This window comes from Brachycentrus maculatus, unplaced genomic scaffold (genome assembly GCF_059751285.1).
Source record: "Brachycentrus maculatus isolate JH-2025_06_01 unplaced genomic scaffold, ASM5975128v1 h1tg000057l, whole genome shotgun sequence".
NCBI lineage: Eukaryota > Metazoa > Arthropoda > Insecta > Trichoptera > Brachycentridae > Brachycentrus > Brachycentrus maculatus.
Window position 1 is genome coordinate 788,441 of NW_028280811.1, and position 22,243 is coordinate 810,683.

At 30.5% G+C, this 22,243-nt stretch overlaps 2 protein-coding genes across 5 annotated transcripts in view; one reads left to right on the plus strand and one right to left on the minus strand.

The window, feature by feature from the left end:
• Window positions 1–467: 467 nt before the first annotated feature.
• Window positions 468–8,095, minus strand: spag (RNA polymerase II-associated protein spaghetti). Of its 4 annotated transcripts, none has more exons than XM_088278386.1 (9): window positions 7,911–8,095; window positions 7,512–7,625; window positions 6,715–6,834; window positions 5,476–5,603; window positions 4,825–5,035; window positions 3,009–3,158; window positions 2,226–2,555; window positions 815–1,013; window positions 468–729 (listed from the first exon to the last, which is right to left on the minus strand). In XM_088278386.1, the coding sequence occupies exons 1-9, from the start codon at window positions 8,046–8,048 to the stop codon at window positions 641–643; spliced, it is 1,479 nt and encodes a 492-aa protein (XP_088134512.1). In that variant the 5' UTR covers window positions 8,049–8,095; the 3' UTR covers window positions 468–640. The 4 variants fall into 4 exon arrangements, with proteins under 4 accessions (XP_088134512.1, XP_088134514.1, XP_088134515.1 ...); XM_088278388.1 differs by having other exon boundaries at window positions 7,760–7,938; XM_088278389.1 differs by lacking the exon at window positions 7,911–8,095 and adding an exon at window positions 7,734–7,768.
• A 2,564-nt stretch (window positions 8,096–10,659) lies between these two features.
• The window catches only part of LOC148311742 (A disintegrin and metalloproteinase with thrombospondin motifs adt-1-like), a 69,220-nt gene continuing 57,636 nt past the window's right edge, over window positions 10,660–22,243 (plus strand). Inside the window, exon 1 of the mRNA XM_088278390.1 lies at window positions 10,660–11,068. Within this exon, the coding sequence (XP_088134516.1) occupies window positions 10,985–11,068 (84 nt within the window). The 5' untranslated portion in view covers window positions 10,660–10,984. The remainder of the gene's footprint in view (window positions 11,069–22,243) is intronic.

Consider the following 22,243-nt stretch of genomic DNA (forward strand, 5'->3'; position numbering starts at 1 on the left):
TCTCCATTTGAAAAATATTTAGTATATTTAAAAAAATAATTAAACAATACCTTTTCTTCAAAATGCAAAAACAACACTTTCTGCCCTGTAGCGGGTAAATATTAAGTTAAAAATATGCCTCTTTTGCTGGGATATAGTACATTTTCTGAGCATTTCGAAAACATACACAACTGAAAATTTAAGATTTTTGATTTATGACGTTCTTGAAAGGAGTGAGCGATATGTAAAGTGAATTCTTAAACCAGCCTGTGATGTTCGTAAGCCCCGTTATTGTCCAGACTTCCATATTCTTTTTCATCTATGTTGAGATATCAAAAAATAATAAGAAAAATAACTCCTATAATTGGAGATATGTAATCCAGATTTGTGATCCAGAAGTATTTGGACATACTCAAAATGTTGTAAAAAATAACCAATAAAAATAAATTAAATAAGATTATATGTACAGGGGAACCAATTCAAAGAAATTGTAAGATTTAATAGTCATTTATTTGATAATGATCAATGCACATCTAATCATTAGAAAATAAACATATATTAAGTGACTTAGTTTAAGTAAGTAAAATTTAGAAACTAAAATAGAATACAGGTTCAATTATTACAAAAGCATGAATGTAATAAAATACAATACAATGTGAAATTACAGTTCGAATTTGTTTTTGATTTCGGCAAATTCTTCCTCCGAACACATCTCAGTTTCCTGGCAGCGAACAAGTAGGCTCAAAATATCTACAAAGAGAAGAAAAAACAATTTATTGTAATGATGTAACATCTGAAATTAGAAATTAAAGAGTTGCGGGTTCGAAGAACTTACTCTTTTTTTCATTCTCGGTAAGGAACATGGCCAGGGCACTAAATCTTTTAACCTTAGTTAAATTCAACAAGTAAGGTAGCGGAGTAGAGTCTGCTCCGATGAAATCTTCACCGTTATGAAGTATTTCCAATATCTCCGAAAGAACATCGCTTTCGAGAAAGTTTTGAAAGATTTGAGGGAACTGGGCAGGTGGTATAGCCTGTAATGAATATGAAAAAAAATACATAAATTAATTCATCCGACATAGATAAGAAAAAATGATAAATGTTTAAAAAAAAATGTTGAGACAAGTTACTATTTTACAATACATACATAATTAATAAATTAAATACATAGAATAACCCTACAGTGCACTTTTCTTTTAAATTAAATTATATTTATGCAAAAAATATATTAACGATAAATACAAAAAAAATTAAATAAAAATTGTTATTCATGTAAATTTTGGTATTTATTACAAAAAAGATCTTGTGACAAAATTTATAATGATTCACGATTCTGCATAACATCATTTAATAATTTTTCATTGATAATTTATCGCTTATTTGGTGCAACAATGGCATAATTACACTTTTAGAAATATTTCAAGAGATGCCATTCAGATGTTGTAGCAACAGAAATGGCGCCATTTTACTCAATTCTACAATGACACTTGCATCATCTCGGAGCATTTCACTACAAAATCAATTCTGTCGATTTTTCTCCCGATACAGTCTTTCCGCACATTTTGAAATATTTAACTTTTTTTTAAAAGTATAATTACGTCATTGTTGCACCAAATAAGCGACATAGTATTCCAAAACATATAAGACAAAAAACAAAAGCAATATGCTAATTAATGCTATTTTCTATTAAAACATTTTAAAAATTCATGGATTATCCGCTAGCAAAAGAGTTACTTAATTGTTAAGTATTCTTGATATCTGCATATCCTCTATTTAAAGAAAAAATTACACACTTTCATGACAAATTAATGCTTTTTAAACAACCCACAAATATCAAGAAATATATTATTTCGAGAAATAAAAAGACTGTGTTTTGTTGATCCACTCACATTTTTATTAACCAACTAGTTTCGGCAACAACCTGTTGCCCTCTTCGGGGTTTAATTTATGACTAAACATAGTATTAGTATTAGTATTAGTCATAAATTAAACCCTGTATTAGTCATTAGTATTAGTCATAAATTAAACCCTGAAGAGGGCAACAGGTTGTTGCCGAAACTAGTTGGTTAATAAAAATGTGAGTGGATCAAAACTCAAAGTCTTTTTATTTCTCGAAATAACATATCAATATGATCCACAAAGTTAATGTTTTCAATATTCAAAACATATCAAGAAATAACTTGAAATTAATTGAACACTCCTACAAAATGTAAGTGAGATCAAAATAAACATTAGCTGCAACTGACCTTCAAATATTTGCTTCTTTCTTTGTCTCTTCCCCTCAGAAGTCTCCACTGCGTCAGGAACTGCACTGAAGATTTAGGGACTTGCCAACATTCCGGCAAGTCACCTAGCTGCAGACTGTTCATTTCGGCAATTTTGATGTTCTGGACCCCATTCACCATTTTATCGCCTTTGGTCCCAATTTCACCATTGGGCAGGTTATGTGGTGATTTTATTTCTTTAATGGTAGCATTGTTTTTTAGTCTTGTATCTGCAGATGATTCTTCCATGGGAGATTCGGGGATCGACCCTCCCAGTGGAATTTCCTGTATCGGTATCCTTATAAGTGGTTTCTAAAAAAGAAAACATTTTGTTCACGGAATCATAAAATTATGCTTCATTACGAGATTGAAAATAAGATGTTTAATCCCCAATTTTACACCAAAATACTAAAAATTTGGCATTTTGACTAACAAATTAAAAGTCTAAGATTATTAATTTAAATTTCACTTGGTAATAACCACTTTTTTTAAAAAATCTATTGTGACAATGAAAATGTAACTTAGGTAAATACAACTAAGGTCGTATTTACAACCTAAGTTATCGTAGTTTTTTCCGTAAATCTAATCTAAAATTTAATCCAGAATTTTTTTATTTTTTTTTATTAGTCTATGTTTTTCCAGATAGTGAGAATATTAGTTTTGAGTAAATTTACTAAAACAAAACAGTCTTAATCTAACTGGAGTTTACAATATTTTGCCAGGAAAGGATCAATACAGTAAATGCCTTAAAAACCAATCTATTACATTAGATCTGAGGTGAGGCGCTTTGTTTATCGGGGACACTGTGTCGCTGGTGGGTTTAGTCTCTTCAGATCGGGCCTTGTTGTCTAAGAATCCATTTATAGAGCGTTCTTCAACTAAAGGAGTTGTAACTGGAGAAGACTTTGATTTCGGCTAGAAGGAAAGAAAAAATATTATGATAAAATAAGAAAATCATGTAGATGGCGAAGATAAATGAAAGTATTAGGGCGCTTGTCCACTACCCGGAATTTGACCGTCCGGCAGTCCGGTTTTGAAAAATGAAAGCGACCACGACAGTTTAGCGTGATCAGAGAGAGTGATAAGAGCACCGATCCGAAAAAAGATGGACAAAAGCACAAGTCAATCCAAACCAATCATCATTTTAAAACACTGACTGACGTGCCAGACGGTAAAATTCCGTGTAATTACGTGTAGTGGACAAACGCCCTTAATTTTACCGTCCGGTACTTCAGTTAGTGTGATAAAACGATTGGCTTGTGCTTTTGTCCATCTTTCTTCGGATCGGCGCTCTTGATCGGTGCGTGAACACGTTGCGCGTAAATTTGATCACGCCAAACAGTTTGGCGTGATCAAATTAAATCGACGTGATTAAATTTGGCGTGATCAAATCGACAGTTACTGTCGTGGTCGCTTTTATTTTTCAAAACCGGACTGCCGGACGGTAAAATTCCGTGCAGTGCACAAGCCCTCTTAGAGGCTAAATTAGTATTTTTCAGAAGGACTTCATTTAATATTTATAAGCATGTTTGCTTAATTATTATTTTTGCGATCTGAATTATGTTTAAAAAATTATATTATTATAATGTAACTAGAAATCAGAATCGCAAATTTGTATGTATTATGTATAAGGGTTTTAAAATGTATGAAGAGATTGCCTGAATGGAAAATAATGAAAAGAGAGAATTTTATTCGTAAATGTTACGTTTATTGTAAGAAAATGTAAATATATGTGTAAGTATAAGTGATGTTAAATTAAGTATAAGTTTGTATTAAATGTAATATAAGTTAACTGAAGAAATTTAAAATTAAAAATAAATAAAAATTAAAATAAAAGCTTTTTAATATTTACACCCAAATAAATTCAAATTAGATATAGTTTTATAAATTTGAACTGAATGGGAGTAGTATACATAAATTTAAATTTTCACTGCATAAAATTCTAAATACATGAATTATGTTGTTATCAAAATCAATACACATATACACTGGCACCATGGCATAGTTATGTAGATGCTTGACTGCGAAACTTCAATGAGCGTTAATTATAGAGAGATTTTTTTTAAATTGGTCTGGTTATTTACTATATCTACCTTCTCTATCCTAACTATCTTTGCTTTGCAGGTTATTCCAACAATAAAAAATTAAATAATATAAATTTCAAATAAACACAAACCTAAAACCATGTATGTCAAATTAAGTTTTTTTTTTATAATAATGTATTCACAAATCAAGTTCCTGCTCGCCTCCGTGGTGTAATAATGGCGAGCGTGTTAAGCTACCATGCTGGAGGTCCCAGGTTCGATTCCCAGGGAGGGGTGAAAATAAATATTAGTGATTTTACACTCTAATATTTATTTAATATCACCTTGCCTTCATGTAAGTAAAAATCAAAATAACACTTGTGACAAAATGATGCAGTGCCCTATGCACCATTGGGTGCGGATAAGGGTTAGAAGAAGAATACAAATCAAATTTAGTTCATTTACTTTAAAAGGAATCCAAAATAATTCCTACACCATAGTAACAGAGTTATAGTGAAAAAAAATTATGATTATTGGTTAAGTATAACCACACTTACCCCTTTGGTTCCCATTCGCTGAGTCAGCGTGACCAATTGCTTTTTGATGGCCACATTTGTCGGCTCTATCTGCAGGATCTCCCTCAGGTCTGATGCTGCCCTGCGGAGGGATCCCAGCGCCTCCCGAGCACAGCTCCGGCGTTGCAGCGCCTTCACGTACTTGGGATCCAAATCCAGAGCCTTAGTGCAGTCGGCTTCCGCAGCGTGCAAACTAAAAACATTATCAGTTTTTATGAGGCTGTGCCAAGGCATAACAAGAATGGAAAAAATGATGCAGAAAATTTGTTTAAATTCTAAATGTATATTCTATGTATTGAGAAACAATTTTTTTAAATACACTTGGGCCTCGTATAACACGGTTTTACATATTATTTTTTGACATCTCATCAAAGAAGAAGAAGAAGAAGTTTAAGTGATCACTTTACACACATGTAACATTCACCAATTCTACCCATTATTGACAACCATACTACAGCAACTTAATTCAGCAACTTGTTTTTTTAACAAAAATTATCATTTTGCATAATGGAGATACGTGTCGCAATCAATTTTTTCCTGTTTAAAATTTTTTTCTGTTTAAAATTTTTTCCTGTTTTAAAAAAGCAAGCAAGTACACAACTTAGAAGGAACACTGGTTGCAGAGATACTCACTTTTCCTTTTTCAGGTAACATAAACCTCTGTTTGCGTAATATATAGCATCATGTTTGTTAAGGTTTATTGCCCGGGTATAGCACCCTATGGCATCGTCCCACTTTTGCAATTTTACAAATTGATTTCCCTGTAAAATGAAATGAAAAAAATCAATTTATTATAATTCATTCTATCGGTCACTAGATTATTCACCCTACGGATGATCAATATTAGAGGTGTATCGTTTATATAAAAGAAGATAGACGTATGGATCACTTAAGCCAGCCAAATACCAGGTCGTAAGCCTTGGGATGCTCAGACTTCCATCTTCATTTAAATAAGCGATACATGTTTCGTCTCAAGTTGAGGCACCTATAATATGGAAAAATATCAAAGTTGCTATTACAATTTTTTGCATTAAATACTTATATAATGATTATACTGAGTATAAAGTCGTAAGATACATCTTATTTACGTGTATAACATAAATCATGAATATTTTAATGTTTTTTAAGTGTAGTAATAATAACTATATTATCATAAAGAAAATTATAATTTTAGTGTCATAAAAATTTTTAAAGAAAACACTTGTTTTTTTACCATTTGAAAAATGAAAATGTTTACATTTACATTTAGATCTGAAGATGGAAGCTTAGCTTCCGAAAGTGGTCGTCGTAAATAAACTCTTGAGTTTAAAACAAGTGTTTTCTTTAATAATTTTAACATATCTTACCACAAAGTAAATGCCGAAACAATAAATAATATATTGTCATAATTGTATTTCATTCATTTCGAATTCTAAGGCGTCACAGTGTACCAGGAAAGAATATTTATTTTTAAACTGTCTTATTATTAGGGATTCCTACCTGCAGACAAGCCTCTAAAATAGAGTCTTGTCTACAGGTACGGATATTATGACAAAAACCAAATATGGTGTACAACTGTTTCTTATTAGGAGATTATACAAATCAAATATTTTTGGAAAACATAACAAAGAGCAGCATATTTTCCATAGGTATATATATTCCATATTCCAAAAGGACAAAAAATAGCTTTTTTTAAACACATCATTTCTACAATTGTGTCATCATCATCATCATAGACAACAAATCTAAAAAAGCAAAACTTATTCAAATTTCCGGTTTTGTCTTTCAACTTTACTGTAACTTGCCCTGGATAACATAAATTCATAGGTTTCATTTCATTTTTTCTATGAATTCCTACACCAACTCTCTTTATTAATTAATAACAAAAAATACCTTCTCTTTCTCAATTTGCGCCTCTTCTTTTAATTTTTCTAATTTTTGTTCTTCACTCATTTTACTGTCAAGAGAGGTTGGTTCTATATCCTCTTCATCTACCATCTCACAAGCCTTATCCTGAAACACAAAACAAAAACTTTGACTCACTTATGTAATAAACTTGATTTTTCAATTCTACCTGCCCTCGAAACGGAATAAGACTGTTTCGAGGACAGGCCCTCAAGGTAATTAATTAGTTTATAGAACATCGGAAATGAATTATTTTTATATCTGGTAACACAAAAATCTGATTGTCAAAGGTGTATTCGAAACTCAAGCTAGTGCATAGTTTTTTTCTAGATCAAGTTAATTCATAAATAAAATAAAAATAATAATTTTCCACAGAATTTAAAAATCTTATTTGAAAACCAAGTAAAACAGTCACAAATATATAAAAATTAAGAATGTTTTAAATTTTACAATACTTTTAGACATAATAAAGAAACAATATGCGATTTACTTATTATAGAAAAGATAAGATTTGTCACCAAACAAAATATTAGGAAATGTAATTTATACGATTTCATTAGTTAATTTCTGAAATAAATACTTAACTATTAGCAATCGAGAGATATTAGAATACCTAAAACTATTAAGATATTTTACTCAAAATTCTGTTACGAATTTAACGAGAATTTCTACATGCTAAAAACATAACCTCAAAAAAAATCTACCAGTCACCCTTCACCAAAATACTGCCATAACTTTAGCTTACACTATTGAAAATATATTTGAAATATAAATTATATACGAACCACGTCAAATTTATCCCAACCTGAATAATCAAACCCTGAAATCTTTTTTTCTGATTTCGGTAGAGGAATGACAGGCTTATTTTTCTTTATTTTACTTCTCACGGGAGGATATTCCTGTAATTGAAGATAGAATAACGTAAAAATCAGCTAACTTTACAAACACTTTCATTTATATATAAAACCGACGAGCATTTCACGTATTTTAGAAAGATTATGACAGACACAACAATGATCAGACGAAACTTTACCCCTCCTCCGGCGGACAAAGGTTGACAATAATATTTTTATTCGAAACTTCTGACAAAGGATGGGGCAAAACAGAAATTATGTAAGAAGTGGCCCAGTCAACTTATTTTTAAAATGCGTGGTAATTATCAATCTGAGAATAATTCAGACGACCTGCTCGATCGGGACTCCGGCTAGTTCTGCTTCTTTTCTCTTCATATCCTTCTCCCAACGGCTTAAGTCACTCATATAAGAATGCAAATCTTGAGCATTATCCCTGATTTGTTTTTGTAATAGGATTGATTTATCCATTTTTCAAAACAAAGCCAAGAACTGACAAAGAAATATCTAGAAAGTGCAATTTTTTCATCGAATTGTCAAACAAATAACGTTGTCATTGCCAACCAGTGTTGCTAGCGTTAAAAAAACCTATCTTTATACGCATAAAAAGTGTGACGCCTTAAAGTACTGGCACACTGGTATTTATTTTGTACTACTACTGCTACTACCAACGCGCTGTTTCCCAGCAGTGGTAAACAGAGAGGATGGAATGCCCCACTCTTCTGTCCTGATATACGCTTCTCGCTTCCTTTACATCCATACATCTAGTCATACGTGCCGTCCGATTACGCAGATTTTTCACACCACCAGATTTTAAGTTCTGATTGATCTAATCGTGTCAAGTATTTTTCGGCCGTCCTCGTTCTGTTCTCCTGCTCACATTCTCCATATACATTTTCTTAGTCATTCTCTCGCTATTCATTCGATCCATATATATTGTTTTCACTTTTCATTAAAAGAAATACTGGTATCCACTGGCATTTATTTTCACGTTTCTATAAGAACGCTAAATTCTTACAAGTATTTCCAAACAACTTGTAAATCACAAAAATTGAACACATTTGTTGATGGTAGTCCGTACGTCGATAATTTACTTGTAAAGTTTTTTGTACTTTTTTTTACATTTGTTTCGTGCGAAAACTAAGTATTTTGGCGTAATACAGGCCATGACTATCTAAGAAGCCAAAATATTTATTCGTAATAACATACGTAAAATGAAGAAAAAAAAATAAGACAAGTATGCCATGGAGTGTTCAGAATTAAACGTAATATACGGCGCCGGCGCTAGCATCTAGGCGAAGGTAGTAATATTCTGAAAAAATATTATGATCTGAAAACAGAAAATAAATTGCTCTTAATGTAACTGAAATTTCTCCTCTGATTGGTCTTCAATTGTTCTGGTTTATTTTGTAAATATTTTATTCCCCTTTTGGTACTTTTTGTAGAAAATTATTTCAATACAAATAAATATATACAAAATACTGAAGTTATATTTATTCTCTATTAAACGTTCCAGAGAAATCTATCTATACTTTGAATTTAATTCATTTTACCTGGTTCGGCGTACTGAATCCAGATATGAAATGAGTATAAATAGCAGTTTTTAAGTATTAATCATTTTTTTTAATGCTACGAAACTACTAGTCAGATTGTATTCTTCATAATACTACGTAGGTATCGTAGGTATCTATGACACTACATGTAAGTACCTTTATAATATATTTGAAAAATATTTTGGTTATAAATTAAGAGTTTAATTCCAAAATTTATATTTCAGAACCTGATGACTTATGATGATAAAAGTGGAAAAGCGATATAATTGATACAACAATTATTTAGTTTTTCCACCTTTTATTTTAGTTGACCGGTTACCGTGATTTCTCATTACCGACATCATCAAACTGGTCCTCGTTTACAGGTATGATATTGCAAACAAGACCCGGTCACTGGTCACAGTGGTTTGAAAAAAAACATGGTTGTTTTATTACACAAGAAATGTGCTAGGTAGTTATTTTGGTGAGAAAAGTCTTCCGGGATTCCATTTTAAACGGTGAAAGATTTATTTTAATTGTCTTAAAAATTTTAATAAATCAATTTAATCAGAATCAATTCAATTGCCTTACTACTGGCATCATCGTTGGGAACTGTTAATCCACAGTGTACCTAATATACGAATGTACACGAAGTAGGTTGTCAAGATTTTACATTGTGCCTTCATCATTACAAAAACTCTGAGTTCTTCTCTCGTCCGCTTTTTTGTACATAAAATGCTCTTCTTTTTGAATAAATTAGAAAGATAATGCTACTTTCCAAACATTTCCCACGCCAAAAACAATCTTCTTTATCTTCATTTGCGTATGATTTAGCACCGATCTACATTTATGAAAGCATAAAATGATGTTTAATCTATTGTACATGAATGCAATTTTTTCGCGAATATATACTTGTAATTTTTTGTCATAAAACAATCTTCATTTCCAATACTGATTAAAATGTTACCACATAAGTCAAAACATTTATGAAAAAGATACTAAGAAATAAACGAGTCACGTTGTATGTGAAAATCAAAAAAGAAAACTCGACTATACGATTTTTTCATAAAATCTATGAGACTCGATAAATTTATAAAGATTTATGAATTTAACATGTGCATTAAATTTTTCCATCTTGCTACCGCCGATAATATTCCAGATTCTATAAACTATAGGTATAAAAATCTATGATAATATCCTATGAATAAGTTACCCTGGATAAAATTAAACAGGATTAAGCATGCGTAGTAAAATCATCACTAGTAGCAGATGATGGGAACGGTATTGAACGAAAATATTTTCCCTAAAAGCGCTACTGCAGTAGTTAATCGAGAAGAAAATAGTTTATAATTTTAATATTCATATTCTTTATTTTAACCAAAAAATTAACCTATTTCCCAAGGTACTAAGCTGCACGCTTCATGAAAACGATTTAAGTATTTGACTGGCAATAAAAATCATTGTGCGATTGTTGCGTTTTCATTCGATACTCCGACATGCGAAGTGGGAGAGCAAAAAGCACAGCAAATAACAAAACCATACTTCCTCTCACTGTCGTGGCAGCATTCGGCGAATGCGAACGCGATATCAAAGGGCACGCAATACCACCTACCCTGCACATAGCAAATACGATAAAATAACGATATTTTACATCGAATTAAAATTACTTAGGCTTAACTTTTATACAAATATAAAACGCATTTGCGGTCCATTGACTATTTCGTTGTGCTCAATTTGAAAGTGATTTTAAAAATCAAAAGTGAATTTGATGCCGGTTTTGTGCGGAGTGATGCTTTCGGGGTAGGTAGGCGACTCGACCCCAAGAAAAGCCGGGAAATTCAATGGATGTGGCAAGCCTGAGGTGACAGGGTAGAGATGCGCGCGCAAGCGTGGTGCGCCTGCGCCGCTGTCTTGCAAGTTTTGGCGGGATGCTTTTCTGCAGATCTGTCAAAAGCGAAGGTGAGTCGTTGGCGGACTAGTACTTATAGTAAGGGACTGAAAGGATTACTATCGGATAATAAGTTCACCTTTTCTTTCACTGATTTTTATAAAATGTAGATATTATTTAATTTATTATTAGATTAAAACCAATATTTTTAGCTTTTCCACTTTTTTATTTGACCAGCGACCGGGTTTCGTCGTTACCGACATCATCAGACTGATGATGTCGGTAACGACGAAACCCGGTCGCTGGTCAAATAAAAAAGTGGAAAAGCTAAAAATATTGTTTTTAATCTAATAATAAATTAAAAATGCAATTCCATCACGAAGTGTCAGTGGATAATATAAATCTATTAGATATTATTTGATGGTGTTTTATTTTTTACAAGGCGATACAGCTACTACTAGAATTAAAATCAATTTCAGAATCTCAAATTAATTTTCTGGAATCAAGAAATTACATTTAACATTTTAAATTACAGAAAAGTAAAAAAAAACTTTAATTTGAAAGTAAGAGATTTAATCAATTACTTAAAATTTTATTTTTCAGTGAATTCGATTGAAATTATTATTTCTAAAGCTACCTTTTTTATTAATTTTATAGGACATTTCTTAAATTGACACAATAAAATCACACGCACAATTTTTTTATCTGCTTATGTGGATTTTTTGAAAAGTAAATATTTATCATCCTGTGAAATGACTATTAATAAAATATAAAAAAATACTTAAAAGTGGACTGTCTGAATAATCGTATGAAAAGATGTATGAATATGCAAAAAGCGAAGATTGTGAGCAAATTACTTTTATTCTCTCTTCTTACCCCTGCGAGAAGCACATGGTTAGTTGATTAGTCTTTGGTCGATTTTTTTTTAAACCTCTTGCAGGTATATACCACTTAATAAGTATTATTTTATTACACACGACTAGTTTCGAAAACTACAGATGTTCTCACCTGTAGATGAAAACATCTGTAATTTTAGTAACTAGTCGTGTGTAATGAAATAAAACTAATTAACTGGTATCATAAAGGTGTTTTTTTTTTAATATTTTTAATAATACAAAATAACATTTTTTAAATATGTATCTCAACAACATAACGATATCTCCATATAGATGAAGAAAAAAATGGAAATCAGGGTATTTATACGATCAAAATGTCATACCACGAAGTTAATGTCAAATCAATAAATAATATAGTTTTTAGCTAGTTGGTGATATAATTTTTTTTCTTGAATGTTTTCCGCAGATACTTTGTGGCACATTTTATAAACTTTATAAAATGAAATAACGTTGTCATAACCACTTTTTTATTAATATAATTTAACCTACCGGTTTTAACAAGAACATTGTCATCATCCTTAATGATGACAAGGTTTTTAGGATTTTTACGGAGCGTGTGGAGGTTTTTTGGTATTATAATGTTTTTAATGTTTTTGGATTAATATAAACCCTGCTGATGACAAGGTTCTTGTTAAAACCGGTTAAATTGTATTAATAAAAAAGTGGTTATAACAACGATATTTCATTTTATGAAGTTTAAAAATATTTTAATTAAAAATTGAATACACTCGTCGCGGTCAGATTAACACTGAAATATTGCTATTATTAATTAAATTATTTCAGCTGCCGAAAACGAAAGTCGGCGTCTCGATACTTTAGGCGAATTACCACCTGACTCTATGGTAGAGAAGTGTAACTTTTCATTTCCTTTTGCTCGCCGGCTCCAACGGTAAATGTACCGACTGCAGATATTCATCTACTCCGTCTGCATTGGATTTATTTTACTTTTACGTCCATTATGGTTCCGTTGGGTGTGCAATTAGATGCCTTTGTGAATGGCATCACGCCATTTTCCTGTACCGAGCCATACATCAGATTCAGCAGATAAATAAATACATGTTAAAATTTATGGAAGCGAAGCATGGAGTTGGCAAGAGAAGGATGAAAGTAGGCTGAATGCAGTCGAAATGCGATCTCTCATACGAATGTGCGGCAAAATGATGTATGATAGAGGTTCGAATGAAATAAGGAAATAATGGAAGGCTGAGATAAGCATTATAGAAAAAATTAAGAAAAGTGTGTCGAGATGATCTGGACATGTCGAACTAATGAGTGAGGTAAGAATGGTAAAAATAAATTATGAGACGAATATAGTTGGAAAAGAAGCAGAGGAAGCCGAGTAAAATTTGGCACTGTCAGGTTTGTCGAAATAATCGGCGGGTATGTATGAGGAGATGCATGAATGTGGAAAAGATGAAGAATACTACGTTAGGGGTAAGATATTTCGATACCTCCTCCAAAAAAAATAGTACAAATATATTTTTTTAAAGTTATTTACTTTTATATACTTAATGTAAAAATAAATTAACGCATCGCAGTCTTTAAAAGAACAAAAGATGAATAAGTTATATACTATTGATACTATACAGCTTAAAATTTCATGAAAGTTTTCCAAATTTTAATGAAATCTATACCGATATTTTTGCGTCTTCTGAAAAGTGTCAATGCTACCTGAATGCGGTTGACATTACATCCATGTCAACTTAAAATATTATCGAATCAAAAAATATATGTATATAGTTCGCTTTCTGAATTCCACGTTATATAAGTAATAGAGAAAAAAAATAGAAAAAATTATGGTCGCAACAATCATTATTTGTCGCAAAAAAATCATGTCAGTATATATTTCACTTTATGGTAAACCGAGTTATTATGTCCGTGTTATGTCATTTTTGATGCACACGTATTCCACATTCTCCATTCACAATCACTCAACCATTAACGACTACAATTCTGCAAAATCATTTTTCATTCATGTATTCTTTCTTCGTTTTAATGATACATGAGACAATCATTGTTTCTTTTTGTTGAAAATTTTAAACTATATAAGAAATGTCATACAGTACAGATTTATTTGTTAATTTTTTTCATTTTCATCTTTTTGTTTTCTGCTAAAATCGAATATTTGTAGTTTATATTAGCAAGTTTAATCTATTTATATTTTATTATTAACTTTATTATTTCCAGTGCCCTTTATTTAAACATAAAATAAAATGTTTATCCACACACAGGCCATGCCTTTGTAGGATCATTTTTTTGTATTAACATTTTCTGTACGTGTAATTTATTGTGAAATGCATTTTTTTAAACATAAGGGGATAAAAATATGGAGCATTTTTGGTAATGTTATGAATAGTAAAAGTGCTACTGTCAGGAGTAGCACTTTTGCTTCAACCTGATTTTAAACTAAATCATGAATAACTGAATGTGTCATTTAAAAATATGGAGTATTTTTGGCACAATTATCCATCGATCTTACGGCTTGGCTCAACTTATGTAAGTATTAACGAAGAAATGTGACAGTTGAAAAAAAAAACATTTTTGTCACAGTTATGAATCAATCCTATGTCCAGGAGTAACACTTTTACTACAGGCATGAGTTTAAAAGTATAGTGTAAAAATATGATAAAAGCATAGTTAATTGAAAAAAGTTTTTTTAAAGGTTAACAACAACAAACTTAAGTTACTCCGCCGGGAATCGAACCAGGGAGCTCTTACAAGGTAATCAAATGTCCTAACCACTGCAGTGTGGACGCGGACATAATAATATTGGTATATGTTTTAATGCACTTGAAAATAATGAGATCATCGCGTATTATGTATAGGTACAAGTTGGGAGAAAGAACTCATCCGACCGCAGCGAGATTAACTGCCCGTCTTAATATACTTTGGTGTCTAATTTATTATGCAAAATAAATGGAAAAGTACGCGGAACTCTCTCTCGTGATCTGCGTTTTCTAAACTAAACCCGCGTAGATACTTCTGCGTCTACATAGAGAGCGAGTGTGAATTTATGATGCTTGATATTTACCCATTTATGTAGATAAACTCCATTGAACCAACTTTATCAACGGTTTAACGTGGGCCGCGAACACCAAGATAGCTCAGATAAACAGAAAAAAAAGGAAATTTCATCAAGCCCACACTCGCAATAACAAATCTCATTCTGAGTTCGGCGACGTTATTAGCCGCATGTCATTTCATGTCCAATTGTATTTTTTCAACACATATTAAATATTTTGTTGTTTTTTTAGAATAAACATAACGAAAATATTTTTATATATTTTTTAAACTCCTTACCTTTTAATAACTGTTTTCTTTTCAAAACTATATGTTTATTTCGAAGAAAATCTTACTTTTTAATACGAAAACGAAGTTTAAAGAAAAAATCAATTACGTCAAATGTTACCTGAATTTAGAGAAAATTGAGTTAGGACTACTGGACCTTAATTGAATAGGGCTTTTTTTTATACATTATTTTATATTTTATATATTTTTTGCAGTTAAAAGGGGTCATCAAAAATCTAAATCCAGATTTGGGTTTAGATTTTTGACGACCGATACATCTTAGACTTTAGACTAAAAATAAAGAATTTCATTAATCAATTAGGCAGTCATTTTGTGGCAATATCTGTCCATTTTAAAATTTAACATTTGCTTGGTAAATACAACCAATTACGTAGGCAAGTTTCAAATGCACTATTTGCTAATGTGTGCAAAGAAACATGTCACAATATTGTTTAATCATTAGTGGCATTTACCAAGTTAATTTAGAATTTAAAAAAAAATATTATCTTTAATCTTCACTGTTGACTTGAAAGTTAATCATTTTACTATCGTCAATCGAGAGTTCAGCTTTGCCTAACCTTTTAATGACAAAAAATATATATTTATCTTATAGAATGCATGATAATTAATTAAGTTTTCAAATGATCCAATTATAGTTAGTATAAAACGATATCCCCGATTTACGATAAATCTAAATATGTACGGGGTGGCACAAAACTAATCACTCTATCAGAAAATGTTTTAATTTTTGCAAATGGCGTCCTACGTCAATCATGTTTGACATTTCGCTCACTCCTTTCAAGAACGTCATTAATAAAAAAACTTGATTTTTCAGGAGAACGGTTTTAATGTTTAAAAATATAATACAATGTATTAAAAATAAATATCAAGCCACTTTTAGAACTTTTACTGTGCAACAGATCTTTTTAGGTAAACCTGAAGGTTTTTTCTCCATTTAAAAAATATCTAGTATATTTTTAAAAAATAATCAAACAATACCTTTTCTTCAAAATTCAAAAACAACACTTTCTGCCCTGTAGCGGGTCAATATTAAGTTAAAAATATGCCTCTTTTGCTGGGATACAGTACATTTTCTGGGCATTTCGAAAACATGCACATTTGAAAATTGTCGATTTTTGATTTATGACGTTCTTTAAAGGAGTGAGCGATTTGTGAACTAGACAGCTGTAGTAGGTATACATATTTAGAATGGCAAAAAATTGATCATCCAATTTCATTTTTTAATAAAAAAATTTCTTAATAAAAAGAAAATTGAGTGATGGAAATCTTTATTTGGACCTGAATAATTTTATTTTGTAAAGTGAAAAGATGATATCCGTCAAGTGGCTGCCGCCAGTATTGATGCATATTTATATCTGTTTTATCAATCTGTTTATATACTGCATCTGTCTAATATACAAATGTCAAATATGATTGACGTACGACGCCATTTGTAAAAACTTTAACATCTTCCGATAGGGTCATTAATTTTGTGCTCTCTGTATGTAACCAAATACTTTTGCTTCAAGGGATTTAACAAGGCTGCTTGTGGTAAAATAAAAGCTTTTTTTTTAATTACAATATTCGTGACATCTCTTTTATTACAAGAAATTATGCAAAACTGGCAATGAAAGTACTACGAAAATAAAAGAAATTCCTCTCTAAAAAATCTAAATAATGAATCACTTACCATATATGATGTACACATGATAAATTAATTTGATGATAATTATTATTGTCTTATTAATTTTTTATTCATATTTAAGAAGATGTTCATATTCCTGCACGGCCAATTAACTACAAAAAACGTAATGAAATAAATTACTCAGCCACTACAGCTCCGGTTTACTCAACAGAGAATTACAAATCCAGAATTACAGATTTCGGTCGTTGATAAAAATAAAATAAAAACTTAAAATTGAACACTTTCTATACATTTTTTTTCTGATTCTTGCTAGTACCTTAATAACGTTAATTGTTGTCTCATATTGCTCACTCCTTTCAACAACGCCACATATCAATAAACTTCATTTTCCAGGAGATCGTTTTTTAAGTTTGAAAATATAATCATTGTAATGTCAATGTATTAAAAATAAATATCAAGCCACTTATTAAACTTTTTACTGTGCAACAGATCTTTTTAGGTAAAACCTGAAGGTTTTTTCTCCATTTGAAAAATATTTAGCATACTTAAAAAAACAATCAAACAATACCTTTTCTTCAAAATGCAAAAACAACACTTTCTGCCCTGTAGCGAGTAAATATTAGGTTAAAAATAAGCCGCTTTTGCTGGGATATAGTACATTTTCTGGGCATTTCGAAAACATGCACAACTGAAAATCTACGATTTTTAAACATGATGTTGTTGAAAGGAGTGAGCGATATGTCATGTTAATTCCTTATTAGACAATAATATAATGGTTTTCCTTGCGTATTTTTTATACAGTTAAAAAACAGTAAATTGCAATTTATCGAGGGGAACTTGTAGGCATCGATGCATTAAGAGAATAAGGAATAACGAAGATAATTACTTAATTATATGTTGGTGGTTTTTTGTAGGTTATGTTTGGGTACTAGCCTGTAAACAGTTTTTTATAGATCTGTCAATTTAGACAAAATCCAAATAATTGGAATTATAACAATCTAGTACGAATATAATTTCGATTAAAATTTTTACTCCTTTTTTGTTTTTCATAACTTTTTAGTGTAGTTTCTCTTTTTTTGAAGACCACTTTTTTATTTTTTCTTTGAAAAAATATATATTTGGCCTGTGCTTTTACTTATTTCTGCAATGTTGTTGTGTTATTATCTGATTTAATCGAATGGTACTGCATTTCATTTCATGTTATGTGATTTTCATTGTTTGCGAATTATAAATAAATAGAAAAATACAAAAAAAAAAATAAAAACAATCTATGAGATTAAAATTTTGTACTGCCTTTATACAATTGTTACTGATCAAATAAAATAAAAGTGGAAAAGGCTATAACGTTGACGTTTTACTTCATAATCAAGTTTGATTATTAACTGTTTAAATAAATTTCAAATAATTTAATTAAATAATCGATTAATCAAAAAGCGTAAGTTATTTTGTCTTTACTAAGAAAACCAGGGTTGCCAATAGTTGGAAAACATTAATATTTTTGTTCAAAGTGGTTTCTGAAATAAAAGATTTATATTTAAATATTTAATTTACATAAAAATCACAATTTATTACAATACGCTAAACATCAATCGGATAAAATAGGGTTTTTTTATACAATCTCCTGGATTATTTATACAATGTTATAAACGTGTACAAAGGCAGACAAAAATATAATTATGTTAAAAATTTATATCACATTCATTTTATATTTTTTAATATTTTGATAAAGAGAATGTTTAAAGTACAATGCGGATTTCACCTGTGCTACCATTTGAAACCCAAAACGCAGTAAAAGCATATCTAGGTATATAGAAGGAATAAAAAATATAAAGGTCCTAAAAAAAAGATTAACGCAATTAAGTTGACAATTATTTTTTAATTCTTCCATTCTCCTTTGCGTTCCTCTGTAATATACCTAGCATATCGCTCACTCCTTTCAAGAACGTCATAAATCAAAAAACTTGTTTTTTTCAGAAGAACGTTTTTAAAGTTAAAAAATGTAATACAGTGTATTACATTAAAAATAAATATCAAACTACTTATTGAACTTTATACTGTGCAAGCGATCTTTTTAGGTAAAACCTGATGGTTTTTTCACCATTTGAAAAATATTTAGTATATTTAAAAAAATTATTAAACAATACCTTTTCTTCAAAATGAAAAAAACAACACTTTCTGCCCTGTAGCGGGTAAATATTAAGTTAAAAATATGCCTCTTTTGCTGGGATATAGTACATTTTCTGGGCATTTCGAAAACATGCACAACTCAAAATTGTCATTTTTTTTTATTTATGACGTTCTTGAAAGGAGTGAGCGATATGAGCTTCCTACACTGTAAGGGCTTTACGGCAGTTAATATGATATGTGAATTATCAAGAAGTCAGAGCAGTGATTGAAGGACGGAAACATAAGAACAATAAATTGATTTACAGATAGTAAACTTGAGGAAACGTGAACAGAGTTCTCAAAGACGGCGTGGGATACGCTACCCATGTACACACACAATATATTATAATGGAAGGCCAGCTTTTATTGACCAATTGTTCAAATTATCAAGTCCACTTTTTGCCCACGGAATCCCCGTGATTTGTATGGTCAATAGCACCGAGTTCATAACCTCACTTCGTAGTTTGCAGTTTCCGCTGATTTCATCAAACGCAACAAAAAAAAGTAGTTAACTGTCAGCGACCATTAAATAGATCGCGAAATTGTTCTAGCATCAACCTTAATGATGATCACTTCACCAAAACCCATTTGGATGAGCCGAAAAACTTCGAAATTTCTAAGAAATTAAAGCCATGTAATAACATAAATTTAAGTTACTGAATATACTTATTTTCTTAAGAAATAATATTGGAGTAAATTAGACAATTATTTCAAATGAAAAATTAAACAATAAATTATGAAAATAAGTAAAGTCCTTAAGTAATTGAAATTTTGTTTAAGCCCACGGCGAAAATCAGCAATAATTAATTGTTAGTATTTCACATTTTTCAAGATTTCTTCTGAACTGTATTGATTTGCTGTACTATGATCTTTTGTCGTTTTAAAAAAGAAATAAATGTATTTAAGTTTTCTTTTCATTTCGAGCTGAGAAAAAGGCCGGTTTATTTATTTAATGAACTTTAAACTTAATCTTTAGTTTCGTTGCTACCGACATCATCAGACTGCTGTCTGGTAACAATGAAAATGACTGTTTATTTTAATTATCACGTTGTTTAAGTTTTTTTGTGAATTATTTGGGTACTGTGCTGAAGATCCTGGGTTCGATTTCCAGGAGGTCACATAATTCAACATGTTATTTTCACTATCATATTTATTTATTATCACCCTGGACCAGTGCGAGAAGCACAGAACTGATCATCATGCCTTCGTGCAATTAAAAATAAAAATAAAATAACACTGCATCCATACGATGCAGTGCCTTTTGCACTATTGGGTGCGGATCAGGGGAAGAACAAGGAGAAGAAGAATTGTCTAAAGAACACAACTATTTTTATAAATTATATTCAGAAAAAATAAATCATGTAACATACGAGTATATCACCTTCTAATTTCAAAGTTTACAAATATTTTTGGTTAAATTGAAAGCCTCTTTTAATGGTAAATATCTTCGGGTGTTAGCCCGATATTCGGTACGTAAGCTGCTTACTTTACCTAGCGTTAAGCTGCTATGTACGTCGTTATACGTACATACAAGATACGTATAGGTGTATTTGATAAGAGCATCCGCCATGAAAGTTAAGATTTATACTCGAGGATGTGGATAGTCGGAAGAGAGTTGTTACCTATTCCAGTTGGTGAGACAATCCGATTTTACAACGGATACGTTTTTATCTTTCTGACATGATATATTATTGTACTATCCTACGTTGGCAGTGGTTTTTTGTTATACCAACTTATGTTACCTTAATTTAATATAAATATATATTAAACTGTCAACTTTTGGATTATATACATCAATACCTTTGGATTGCATACGTGTCGGGTTGTAGTCCCGTGGTTACTGTCGCGGACTCTTGCGTCAGAGTTTCTCGGTTCGATCCCACTCTACCACAATTTGATACCTATTTCTGATAATGAGCCGCTTCGGCTAACAGAAATTGTATGAAATTGAAGTATTTTTGTAAATAATAAAAACACAAATATTGATCTTTTAATAAAAAATATATATGGTATGTTCAATGGGGAATAATATATTTTTCTGTATTGTAAAACAAGCTGTACCCGGACATGCGTTCAGTGGCTCAGTCTGGTCAAATAGAAAACAAAGAAAATGGAAAGCATATATTTCATTTGACAATGCTAGTGAAGCAATGAAATATTAAAAAAAACTATGAAACAATACATTTGAAAACATTGAAAATGCTTAGTGTCAGCATTTTTAATGGCAATGTTTGGTACTGCGGGCTGTTACGTTTTACAGATGGCGCTGTTTTTGCACATATTCAAATAAGTATGTTTTCACTGTTAAAAATGTGTATATCTTTTAAGCGTTTTGTAATAAATATACCTCATAAATGACCCAGTAATAAAAAGTAATTTTATATAAGAAATTACTGGATTATTTTCAATACATTTTTTTTAAAATATAGATATTTATTTTCAACTAATTCAACTATTTTGTCTCATTCAAATTGTACGACAAACTAGTAGAAATCTAAAGGTGGTACATAGGAAAGTTGTAAAGTGGTATTAATATACACAGAAGCGATATTTTTTGTTTATACACAAGCAGTTAAATTTTTTTTTTATTTAAACAATGGTAAAAAAAATTCTAGTTAGTATTTTTTTTAAGTAATATATTATTCGATAGTACCTACTTTTAATATTTCGAAATACTTAAGGTTAGATATTGCCATAAATGCAGTGTGAATAAATGTCACGAATCATACTCTCACCAAATCATATATCTTTATTAAATTAATACATTCTTTCTTCTCAATAAATCTCACTTCCATTACATTCCGTCTACAAAGAAATTAATGTCAGTCCAAATCGCAGTTAACAATAAAGCACACAAAATGAAAGTAAACATAATTAGAAATCCTTTTTATACAAATACTTAACCTAATTCAGTGCGCATTATAATATGACATTGCTTACAAAAAATATTATTCTCATAATATAACAAACATATGAATATGCATACCGATAGAAATCTGAGATGAGCGAAAAAACATCGAAAGTGTTCTCATATGCAATTCAATTGAAAACAATGATTTTTATTTCATGGCGTCTCACGTGTGGATTTAAAAAATCAAGCAATTAATTTGTAATTATTATTAAAACTTGATATTATCTATATGATAATTTTTTTAATTGCCGTAATATTTCTGGGCTTTGTATTAATACAGTTTTTAGGTATATTTATGTACTTGAATAACATTACATGAAATAGTATTTAGAGAACAAAT